Below are 13,047 nucleotides of genomic sequence, written 5' to 3'. Positions count from 1 at the left end.
GCTGAGACTGGTGAAGGACAGGTAGGAGAACGAAAGAGATGTTTCGTCACTTGGAAAATGAACAATGGACACAAACAAATGGAAGTATAGATCCACATCATTAGCCACAAGGACTGAACCTCTGGATTGAAGTTAATTTGTTATGCCTTATTCTTAGTGACCTTTCTACATCTCTTGTCTCCCTCAGTATCATTTGTTCTTCTCTTACATTGGAAACTCATTCTGGAATGAGTTAAGTAGCTATTATACAGTTATTAAGTGACAGGCATCCTACTAGGAACTACGGATGCAAGAACCGAGGGTAATAGGCATGGCTCTTGTGAAGACTGCAGTTATTGAAGGAGGGAGACATAGATTGTTTTAGCGCAATAAAGAGTGCATTGACTTTTATAGCTGATCAGCAAAAGGGGTGCTTTGCCAAAGATGAGGGACCACAGAAAGAATTTTCATCACAATTTCTATAAACATCTACTGATTTTTTCCTGTGTCAATGAAATAAACAAATTTGTAGTTGTTTAGTCTACATGTTTTCTGAAGTTGTGTTATGTATTATTATTTATGTGTGCCATGAACAGTCACAAGAAACATTTTTACTTTTCCATTTGAAAATTAACTCACACTGTTTCCATTGCTTTTCCTGGTTAAAAAGGCTGAAAATTTCCGAAAGGTCACAGAAGAATTCCTTACTTTTTTGACAAGCTGAAGACCAAATTTTGAATGTCAAACACACTTATAAATAGTCTGATTTTGTTTGTTGTCTAATGCCATTTCACTTATATTTTTTCCTGTAGAAATCTGTTTTCCACAGCATGAAAACTCTATTTCAAGTTAAGTCACAAGCAGTTTCTGTTACACTGGAAGTCAGGTTCTTCCATTTCTTGTATCTCAATTTCTGTGCCATTCTGGAGGGAGGTGGGGTATAGGGTAAATAGTTTTCAGGCTTTTCTGCCCTCCCACCATTATGATTGCTGTGCCTGGTGGGGCACCTGCAGTAGTTACATTGTTGTAAACTGTCTTATTTACTTCAGTGGGCCCTGGGAGGGGTATTGAGATAATCACCAAGAGAAGCAGAAGCAAGAAAGAAGCAGGAGAGAGAAGGGGAGAAAGAAGGCCTTAGAATCCCAGAGTGAAGACTTGCTGGGGGCCTGGAGGCCTCCCTGCCCCCCAGTATTCCTGCCTGCTGTGTACCTGTTTGCCACACTACATGTCAAGCTCAATAAGAGCCTGAGAAAGCCACTGAGGACTCCAGGACTCTTCCTTTACCCTGTCTGATTGGATCATAAAACCTGCTCAGTGGCCTTCTTGCCACTACAGGGGGGATGTCTTCATAAGGAGCATGGTGGAGCAACTGGGCATTTTTATTATAATTCCACATTGACTGCAAGTCCACCCAGATCTTTTCAGCATTTTGTGTATTGAATATGTAGACTGCAAAGTCACCCAGAAGTCTCACTTGCCACCGCTTGGAGCAGAAGTGGACCAAGTGTGGAGAAAGGGCAGAGCTGTGGGTGTGCTCAACCACAGGAGTAAGCATACTAGCTACAGTTGTAGAAATCTTAGAGAAATATAAAAACTGGCAATTTCTGGCCTGTTTTTTATTATCACCATGATTGCTATTTTGAACAATATAAGTGGTTAACTACACCACTATGTTGGGTTCAACCACACCATTTCTGCCAATCACCCCAACAAATCTACTGTTCACAACATAATCTTTGTTCCTCCTCTACCCTACTGCTGTTATCAGAGTTAGGGATGGTGTTATCTTCTGTGGTTGTTTATAATGATGCCAATGCTTCTATCTGATGATGCCATAAATGTGGGGTCTATCACAAAGCAAGACCCCACTACTCCCCCACTAGAGTGGGTCTTCTGTGATAAATCTAATCCTTACTTCCTCAGTCCACAAAAGGCTTCATAAAAGTTATTTTGTCAGAATCTGATTGAGAGAACTGTCTTGCCAGCAAGTAAGATGTGTTTAAGATTCATACTTAAAATGAAGGAGCGCTGTAATTAATGAGCACGTTTCTTTCCAGATGCAGTAACACCACTAAATCCCAGTTTGATCACTAATAACCCAATTTGAATATGAGCACATTTTCTTTTTGTAAATGTCTCACTTTATTGCAAACAATATGAAGGAAATAGACTACTGAGTTTATTCTCAGTAAAAAAAGAGGGGGCTTTTTTAAAAGAATAATTTGAAAAAGGCTTTGCTAGGAACATTTGAGAAAAAAAAGAATTTCTATTGAAAGGAAGAGGTGGGGGAAGAAAAGATGGCAAGGGAAAATATAAGACATCATTCCTTTTTGTAGGGTAACTGATTGTCCCTTATTACATTTGGATTTAAGAGGAAAAATATTAAATTGAAAACAATACTTTGAAAAGTGACCTAGTTCCTCCCAAATTAGAAAATATTTATTTAAATGACTGAAAATCAAACGTGTACATAGCAGCATGTCATTTTTGTGCATTGATCCAATAAGACTCTGCTCTGTATTTTGGCAGGCAGTATTTATTCTTTGGTCCAGCTATTCCCCTGCAGCCACAATATTTCAAGTATTTTTCCAGCCTCTATCTATCTTTTTCTAGACCAGTACCAAAGCCTACCTTCTCCTTATGTGCCTGGCCACACCAAACATTCAGAGACTCATGTCTGACATTGTGCAAATAGTAACCAAGAAAGGGATGCTGAATAGGGAACCATAGGTTGCTCTTGTTAAGAGGGAACAAAGTAGTCAATGATATTCCTGAACTCAGATTTCCGAAGATCATGGAATCATAGTTGAAAGGAAAGTGAATGATGGCCTAATTTAATTCAATTCTATTTACTTGGTATTAGTTTATAGATATGAATTCTATTACTTTGTACTATTTTATAGGTATTGGTCCAAGGCATGTTGACATAGAATGGTTTGACCAAGGTAATAAAAGAAGTTAAACAGGAGGAGAATTTAACTAAAGGTTAAGAAAAAATTAGAACTTTGCTTGCCTAAATCTTCCATAATTTTATCGATGTTCCACCATAGGAAAAAAATTAGCTTAAAACCTAAAGTAAACTCCATTCTCATCATAATAGTAAATAGGTTTTAAGCATATAGGTGACTACATGGCAATGATTGAAGCTGTGAGTCACATTTGATGCACAATCTTATATGATGTTTTTAGGTTATCTATTAATTCTAGATTTCTTATAACTTTCATGAAATCAAGATGTTTTCATGGAATCCTCAGTTTAGTCATCCATTCCATATTGATATGGTGATCAGAGATAGCAGACTTTCCAAAAGAATACTTCCATATTTGTATCCTATTGAAAAAGTTAATTTAAAAAATATCAAATGTCATTGGACTTCCACTAGGTAGCATTATAATGCTTTTTTAGCATAAATGAATTACAAATCAGAAAAAAAAACCCTTTTTCAAATTATAGCTGTATTTTCCTTTCAGAAAAGATTATCTCTATAAATGAATTTGCTCCATACAGAAAAACTCAGCACCAAGAGTAGTATCAACTATCCCAAATCCAAACATCCCTGTCATCACAGTATGATTTTTTCCTAAAGAAACTTTTGTTTCAAACAAAATAAAACAAAACAAACTAACAAAATAAATCCCACATAAACTCCCACATTGCAATGTGCTCAGAGAGGAGGCTGGCCCCATTCCCAGCCCCAGCATGAGTCCAGATTGGTCTAAGCCAATTACTGTGTTATCATTCTCACCAGTGATTGATTTAGACATGGGTTTCAGAAATGAGTGTTAAGAGGTAATTCCTTGGGGGTCTTCTGGAAAAGATTCTTCCCTCCCAGAAGAGAGAGAAGGAGGCAGCTCCTCCTTTCTTGGGATACTTCCCCTATTTGTGTTGTCCTCAGAATGAACACAAGTACAACGCTCCAGCTTTGGGGAATGGATGAAGTGAAATGAAGAAAAGGACTAGGAATCGTAATGTAACAGTTGAAACTCTCACTTACCACCTCTATACTTGCCATTCTTCTGCACATTGTGTTATACGAGATTACAAATGTCATTATTATTTAAATATAATTTACTTATTTATAATTTATGTCGTCATATATTGCTATTATTAATTTATATATACTGTCCAATTGCAACTGAAAATATTCAAAATGGCAAATCAAAATTGCCTCTAAAATTCATCTCTGAACTGTACCTCAATGCAAACTCCTTAAAACCAGCATAAAAGGAAGTCAAGGGGGCATTTTTTTTTAAGCCCCGAAGCATTGCTTGAGATGGCAATGGCAGAATGAAGAATTCTGTGTGAAACAATAAAAAGACACCACCTGTTTACCTTGTGTGTATATATATATAGATATACATACTTGGGGTCACCAGGGCAAAAGAATCCAGGAAGAAGTTGAGAGAGTTCACCACTTGATGATCAAACTGATCCCATTTATTTCCTAACCACAAAGCTAAACTATATTACTAGCCTCTCTTTTGATTAAGTTCTAATCAAGGAATATAAAAGGAAGTGATACATGCCAGTATCCAGAGAGAGCCATAAAAATCTCCCAGGTATGCTTCTCCAAGATCCCTCCCTTTTTTACCTGGCTGTTCAGGAGATATCTTCAGGAATGACCTCAAAAGCCTGATGAATTAAAGGTAGATGAATGACTTAAGGAACCATGTCCTTTGTGTTTGATCATTTCCTGAAAAGTATCTGTACTTTTATCTCTAATGGACAAGATAGAAGCAAAACATAAATTTTGTTGTTATTTGCTACCGAGTTTAAAAGGTTTGTTGAAATTGCTAGCATAATAGCATTAATTAATACAATAGAGTTACAGCAGCTTTGGTGAATAGTGATGAATGAACTAACAAATGCTTTAATATCATCCAAGTTAATGAATGAGGAATCTGGGGATTAGAGAATTAGGTGTCCTATCCAACATACCAAGCAAATAACTTGTGGAACTAACCTAGAACAAAGATGCTCTGTGTCCAAGTTTATGTTCTTTTGTTGTTCTACCCTGAAAAAGTACAAGCAAATGAACTCCAATTTGGTTCCAAGTCTTGAAAACTGATATAGACAAATCTATATCAGAAAAGGCAAATCTTACATGAACTAAACAACGTAGATATTTACTGATTGGCCTATAAGTACAGTGCTTTTATGTTAAGCTTTATTTTAAATTAGATTTATAAGGTGATAATTTAGTGCAAATTAACTTTCTATAGGTTGATCTGGAATATTGCTAACAGTTACTTTCTCTTTAGCATATAATTTGTCTTAATAACAAATCCATAATAGCATTTAACATCAGCTTTTCACAGTATCAGAATTAAGGAACCATGCTTTTCTTCTTTCCCTTAAACAATTTTTACAATAAAAAATAAATATATTTTCATGATAGAAAAGTGATTTCAAAATCACCCACAGAGCCAGTTTCTCATTGGCAGATGGGTGTTATAGGCAAGCAAGTGGAGAGAGTACAATGATCCACAGGGTAATAGATTATTGTTGGAGGCAAGTGTAAACTCATATTTACATTAATATAGATATAGTTATAAAAAGAACTATTTCTAGGTAATAGACACATAGACACAGAATATTATAGTCCCATATTTTGCCATGTTGTCAGCTGTCTGAGAAGGCATAAAAATAGTAACACCCCAACAGCAAAACAGTACACACAGCACACAGATCTGTATTTCTAACACCATTCTTCAATTAAATGAACCAGGGCCCCTTGGAGAAATGGCTGCTTCTAAGAGAAAAGATGTAAGATGATGCTAGAATATCATATAATACCTGAAAGTATGTAACGCCACCGGGGAGGCCCTAAAAAGAAAATCTTAATGAAGATTTCATCATTGTTTGCTGTTACTTTTTTCAGTGTTTTCATACAGTAACTTTTTCACTTAAAATTTAGTGAATGTGTTTTCATGTCATTATAATTCTATAACATGGTTTGTATATACATCATAGTAGTTCATCTTAGTAATGTATCAGTCATTGCTTAGTGAACGATCTATTGGTCTTTATTTTTCCCTAATCCCACTGAATTTACTGGGGAGGGAGCTGTGGGAAATGGAGAGGGTTAATAGAGGAAAAAGTGATCTTCATAAAATAACTCCGTGTATAGCCTTGAAGTAACTTAATTTCTATAATTCCTAGAGTGCTTATTTACAAATTGGAGTAATTTGCTCAACACTGTCTATTCCTAAACACTGTAAAAACACTGCCAAGTAATGGGATATTTCAAAGGGATACAGAAGTCAATGGAAAAGATCTCCTAATGCCCAAAGTTGGAACAATTTGAGTAACAAAGTAAACACTGCAGATTTAGATTATAACCCTAACTACAAAGCTATATCTAGATATATCCATGAGTCCATACTGATATGAAGAATAGAATAGGATAGAATAGGACAAATATTATCATGTATATTAATTTATTTACGCAAACTTCAATTTAAGTTTAGGCTGCACACAGTGACTTTCTTCCCAAGAGGAGAGTAGGGATAAGGGGTGGGGGAAGAGTATCTATGCAGTGGAGACACCTGACAAACACTACTTCAGGCAGGTCAAGGTTCATTGCAACAGTGATAAATCTTGTTGATAAAATGTACTCTGGATATAATATAATGAAAGTGGCATTCCACCTCCGTGATCTTCCTCCCTTAAACTCTTAACCCCAGTCTGATCATGAGAAAACCATCAGTTCCCACCTGAGCAACATTTTACAAAATACCTGACCAGTAATTCATGAAAGTATCAAGGTCATCAAATATAAGAAAAGTCTGCAAAACTGTCACAGCCAAAAGGAGTCTCAGGTGGCATGATGACTAAATGGGATGTGGTATCCTGGATGGGAACCTAGAACAAAAAAGGATATTTGTAAAAATCAAGATAATCTAAATAAAGCACAGATGGGCTCTTGGCTATGTCATATGGATGTATCAATATTGGTTCACAAATTATAAATGCGCCACAGTAATTGGGGACCTGTATGGTGTGTAAGTACATTCTATGTGCTGCTATCTTCCCAACTTTTCTATAACCTAAAATTTTCTGAAATTGTTTTTATTTAAAAAGTCCCTCATAATATCAACATCTAGCAATAAAAAGAAAATCTTTTTTTTTTTTTTTTTTTTTTTTTAATTTTCTAGAGGCATGTCTTATTTATTTTATTTATTTTATTTATTATTTGTTTGTTTGTTTGGTTTATACATGCACTGGGTACAGTCAGAAGCGCAGGAGGGTGAGAGAATTCACCAGAGCCAGAGCGGGGAGCAGAGCAGGCAGAAGGACCGAAGTACACTGCTGAGGGGAGCAGCGGGCGGCAGGAGAGGTCTGCGCGCCATGTGGGACCCTCCTCTGGTGGCCGGGGAGCAGCCGGGGATCGAACCGGCTGCAAAGGCTGCAGGCAGCTTCGCAACCCAGCGCTCAACCGCTGCGCCACCGGGGAGGCCCTAAAAAGAAAATCTTAATGAAGATTTCATCATTGTTTGCTGTTACTTTTTTCAGTGTTTTCATACAGTAACTTTTTCACTTAAAATTTAGTGAATGTGTTTTCATGTCATTATAATTCTATAACATGGTTTGTATATACATCATAGTAGTTCATCTTAGTAATGTATCAGTCATTGCTTAGTGAACGATCTATTGGTCTTTATTTTTCCCTAATCCCACTGAATTTACTGGGGAGGGAGCTGTGGGAAATGGAGAGGGTTAATAGAGGAAAAAGTGATCTTCATAAAATAACTCCGTGTATAGCCTTGAAGTAACTTAATTTCTATAATTCCTAGAGTGCTTATTTACAAATTGGAGTAATTTGCTCAACACTGTCTATTCCTAAAATCTTTTATTCTATATTTTGTAAAAAAAAAAGACTATTTCTTAGAAATTATCACGTAGAGATATGATCAAGTATACTTAGTATAATGAGGATATAGAAAATGGATGATAAATACATTCTCTCTTTGCTATAAAGCCAAAACTATTTCATATCATGTGTCATGAATGGAATACATTACATTACATGACATAAAGTTCTGACAGTTGGATTCCAAGGGAACTCTAATTGCAAGGAGTTTAGTTTCAGCAAAACACAAGGAAAGGTGACTATTTAACAACAGACTGAGTTTCCTAGAAAAATAAATGTGTTTTTAGAGATGGAGAATTTTGTAGCATAAACTGAATAGAGAACCATCAGGGATATTATAGAAGCTACTCCTGCCCTCAATAGGAACTCAAACTGAACAGTCACCAAGGTCACTTTCAATTCTTTAAAGAATTTCCTTTAGTCTTCATTCAGCAACACCCTTTTTTAATTTACACACACACACACACACACACACAAACCAGATAGGGATGCCCTATCTGGTGCTATCTGGCTAGCACCCTTATCTAGTGTAGTCCGTAAAATTTCCACCACCAAGTCACCCATGAACCATCACTATAGTCCCTTGTGCTCTTCCTGCTCTGTTTGATCCCTCTTCCTCCCCCACCCCTGTAGAATGTCTCTGATTTATAGTTGCCTGATAGTTTTTTATTTATTATTATTTTTTTCCTGATCCTTTTTTTGGGTCCCCTATATTGTCCCTATAAGTGAAACATCCAATTTTTTTTTACTTTTGATTTATTTTATTGAGTCCGGAACACCCTTTAGATTATTGCCCTTAAGCATCTCCCCTGTTTCTGAACTCTCTGCTGAATCTTCAGTCTCTTTTAACTGAAGAATCGATTGCACTAGCAGAAATAAAAGGCAAATAATGGAGGATGAGTCCTTCAGCTTGTTTGTATGCATAGATGTGTACATCTCTAAGCATATGAGAAAGAATGGGCCCTTTCACCATTATTAAGAAAATGTGAATGAATCATCTCTTGAAACTCAATCTTCTCTCTGAAGTCAATACAGCAAGAACAGAAAACTTTGGAAAGCAGGTCTTTAGTTCAAACTGAACTTGAAAATTTGTCCTCAAAATTTCTTCATATGCCTTCCAGAATATGAATCTGTAAATCACCGACAGGTGAAATGTAAAACACACACACGCACATTCAATTATTAATGCTAACATTTTTTGAATTTGGTCTGATCTGCACGTGAGAGCTCCTTACCTTCACATTTTTGGCAACTGATGGGGAGAACTGCAGCTGTTGGGATTTTTTTGTTCCTATAGAAGTATCATTGTTTCACACAGCATGTGACTCCAGTGTGTTTTACCTACTCATTCTGTCCTCTTTAATCAGGTAAAAACGATGTGATGGGTGTCTCAAAGTGTTTTTTTCTGGAATTCCATTCACAGGACAAAATCAGATACTTTCTCAGCCCACATTCATCTCAGAATATGTCCAGAAATGGTCTTGGGTGGATACAAAGCAAAAAATTGGGGAGGGGGGGGAGTAAGTGGGAGGGGCAGGCATTAAAACCAGTTTTAAGAACTTTTTGTTCTAAACTTCAAAAGTCAGAAAATGAATGTGGCATTTTATGCAAACCACATATTGCCTGTAGATATTCACTTTCAAAACACACACACACACACACACACACACACACACGCCACAAGCAACAACTATTGGCAAATGAGTCCTCTCCAATCACCAGAACAAGGAAGGGATCCCTGTAGTCCCAACACACCACCAGCAAATGGGGTCTCTCGCAATACTAGGTCGCAGTCTGTGGAATGACAGCATGGAAGGTGTTGCAAGGAAATCCCTTGCTTGCTTTGTGGTATGTTAAAAATGCAGCATCATCCTCTCTGCTTTTATTCGGCACAAAAGCAGAATTTCGGGACACCGGGAAATCCAAGGGACAAAAAAACTGCCTGCCCCCAGGAGCTCGAGTTCCCTCCCTTCACGCCCCCTCCCCCGACTTGGGCTCTAATTGCCCCGGCTCCAATGGGCCAGCAGCGCCGTCACCCATATCCTCTTCCATTCACTCCAGCGGGGAGGCAAGAGGGAAAACAAAACTCTAAAAATAACTGTGAGCATCTTAAAAAAAGAAAAGCTTAGCTGCCCCCCCTCCCCTAGCTCCCGCCTTCTCCCTCCTCCACCCCCTCCCCCCGCCGCCTTATGGGGCACATGTCTGCTTCTTACAACACCGAGGCACATGGTTCCAGTTAGGCACCGAACCCCACCAGGACGGAGAGGAAATCCACATCTGTGGGACGCTCCGCACGGAACCACCTCCAGCGAGGAGGCCGGGGGACTGCAGCACCGAGATGAAGGGCCAGACCGAGTGAACCCAGCTCATGCGGTGAGAGGGGGCGCGGGAGGCGGCCAGGGCGCGGGGAGGCCGGGGAGGGGTGGGCCCCGCGGTGCCCCCGCAGCGCCCGCCGCCCGCCCCCACGCGCGCTGTCGATATTTGCCCGCCTTGCTGCAACTTGCTGCAGTGTTTGAAAGAGTAGTAGGAGCGCATGGAGGTGGGGCGGGGAAAGACCCGGCGGAGTGGTTGGGGGTGGGCACGGAGGGGGTGGGGAGGTGGCAGGGGTGGGGAAGGGGGGCTGGCCGGAGGGGGTGGGCTGGGGGAGAAGGGGTGGCCCGGCGCTTACACATGTCACATGTGCTTTTTAAGACGGCCGGGAGCGCCTGCGAGCTGGATCTGGTGGAGGATGCTGCGGCAGGTGCTTCGCAGAGGGCTCCAGTCGTTCTGCCACAGGCTGGGCTTGTGCGTGAGCCGGCACCCGGTCTTTTTCCTCACCGTGCCCGCAGTCCTGACCATCACCTTCGGCCTCAGCGCGCTCAACCGCTTCCAGCCCGAGGGCGACCTGGAGCGCCTGGTCGCTCCCAGCCACAGCCTGGCCAAGATCGAGCGCAGCCTGGCCAGCAGCCTTTTCCCCCTGGACCAGTCCAAAAGCCAGCTCTATTCGGACTTACACACCCCTGGGAGGTATGGCAGGGTGATCCTCCTCTCCCCACCCGGGGACAATATTTTGCTCCAGGCTGAGGGGATCCTGCAGACCCACCGTGCCGTGCTGGAAATGAAGGTGAACCACAAGGGCTATAATTATACTTTTTCCCATCTGTGTGTGTTGAGAAATCAGGATAAGAAATGCGTGCTGGATGATATTATTTCAGTGCTAGAGGATCTCAGGCAGGCTGCCGTCTCCAATAAGACAACAGCCAGGGTGCAAGTGAGGTATCCCAACACTAAATTAAAGGTATGCTCCTCCTGCATGCTTCTGCCAATTAAAGAGGCAGCACTTCATTTCTTGCCCTAAACAAGCAAAGAAAATGCAGAGGTCTCATCCTTAACATTCAGAAGCTGATGCTTCTTTCATTTTTGGGGGGAAAAAGATGGGCAACTAAGTGAAGAAAACAGGCAATGAATGGTACGACTAGATATTAAGAAATTCAAAGCCAAAAACAAACCAAAAATGCAAAAAATGAAAAAAAAAAGGAAAAAGTTGCTTCTGAGACCCTGCAATTACATCTTTGTTCAGGGTTAATAAATCAGTGATGGAAGGGGGAGGGGGAATCCTGAACAATTTGGGGGATTTCTTTTCATAATGGGGCTCGATGTATTTCTTATTACTGATTACACATCCACCTGGTGCCATATCCACCTCTTCACATCTTCAGCCTGGCTTGATTTTGACATGTAGGGAGTTTGTGTCTTGGTTCAAGTGTGTGAGTATGTGTCTGAAAGCAGTGAGTATGAATGTAGTAGGAATTCCAGGAATGGTCTGTGTGTTTGCATAGCAAAAGAAGGAGAAATTTTCTACATGTAAAAGTGGGAATGTGCAGCTCAGTGATGTACTAGTTTACTGTGTTCTTTTATCTTCCTTTCCCTCAAAAATATTCAAACCAAAGCAGGTCTATTTTAACAACTCAATGGCAAAAAAAAAAAAAGGACAAAATTCCACAGCCAGCAAAAATTGCAAAGAATGATTATTTCAGCATTAAATATATTGTGTTGTTTAAATTCTCAATTCAAATGCTGTTGTTCAAATGAGATTTTTTAAACTCATTCTACACAGTCAGGGTGAACTGCTGCAGGCAATGAGGCATCCATTCTCCAGGTGACTGAAGTTTCAGGGACAAATGTGACTTCAAGAAGAGTCACTGCACCATTTGTATGCTCGACCCTGTGTATGCTCAGAAGCTGTAGAACCAAGAACTTCCAAGACAGGTGTTTCCCAAGAAGAGGAATTTTTTTTCTTCTAATGTGTATGAGGCTGTGTGTGTGTGCATGCGCTTCCATGGAAATGATAGAATAGAGGGATCTCAGTTTCAATAAATGGATGGTGGAATAGAGGTTATCATTAATGCTTGTATTTATTTGTTTGACATAGTCAACATCTTTATCCAATTAAAAAAATAACTTTCTTAGGTTTTCTGAGCCAAAAAGCCTTCTTTTCCTGAATTGAAGGAGGATTGAATGCACTTTATTTAGAAAATAAGGATTCCTCAGGGAACCTTATAACCTGCCTCCTTTAAACACATTGTCCTTGTTTAAATGCATCTGGAGGTTGACAGGGTTTTAGATTTACAAAGCTCAGCAGCCCCTTGAGGTTGAGTGAAACTAGACAGATGATTCATCAGCTTGAAATCTAGGTAAGGGCTTGCCTGCTTCACAATTATTGAAGGGCTCATGATGAATCTTTGTGGATAGACTCATGCATTTAGTTTCCTGACTCCTTTGCTGTCAACATTGTTACTTGTTAAGGATAAGGATGTGGTAAGGTGATCTTCTTAGCCTAGCTTTTGAGTGCTTTTGACTGAGTTCTTTCCTAGGTCAAACATCTGGTGTAAAGATCTGCAACTGTGTCATATTTAAACTCCAGTTTGTATACTCTACTGCGACTGGTTTGCAGTTCTTTAACACACATTATTAGTTGAGTCCCTTATTTCCTTACTCAGCAGAACTCTCTGTGTACAAGGACCTTGTCCCATTAGCCACTGTGGACATTTTGTTTATCTGGTAATATCTTTTCACATTTTCAGTACAGACCCCTGAGTTCTTGAATTCATTCATTTAATAATCATTGGTTGAGTTTCTGTGACTTACTAGGTACTCTTCTAGACACACATAATAGAGTTTGGCACAAGAAGGGCAAAGTTCTGACTCTCATGGG

At 39.6% G+C, this 13,047-nt stretch overlaps 1 protein-coding gene and 1 pseudogene across 1 annotated transcript in view; one reads left to right on the top strand and one right to left on the bottom strand.

Moving 5' to 3' along the window:
- The window catches only part of LOC119251430 (casein kinase I-like), a 60,959-nt pseudogene extending 50,736 nt beyond the window's left edge, over positions 1–10,223 (bottom strand).
- LOC119251429 (patched domain-containing protein 4-like) overlaps positions 10,070–13,047 on the top strand; it is a 72,733-nt gene continuing 69,755 nt past the window's right edge. Inside the window, exons 1-2 of the mRNA XM_037518721.1 lie at positions 10,070–10,226; positions 10,545–10,956. Of these exons, the coding sequence (XP_037374618.1) occupies positions 10,222–10,226; positions 10,545–10,956 (417 nt within the window). The 5' untranslated portion in view covers positions 10,070–10,221. The remainder of the gene's footprint in view (positions 10,227–10,544; positions 10,957–13,047) is intronic.

The sequence above is a fragment of the Talpa occidentalis genome, unplaced genomic scaffold (genome assembly GCF_014898055.3).
Source record: "Talpa occidentalis isolate TD23 unplaced genomic scaffold, MPIMG_talOcc4v2.1 talOcc4.2, whole genome shotgun sequence".
In the NCBI taxonomy this organism is placed as follows: Eukaryota; Metazoa; Chordata; class Mammalia; order Eulipotyphla; family Talpidae; genus Talpa; species Talpa occidentalis.
Note: the sequence above shows the minus strand (reverse complement) of the source record. Positions and strands in the feature narration are given on the sequence as shown.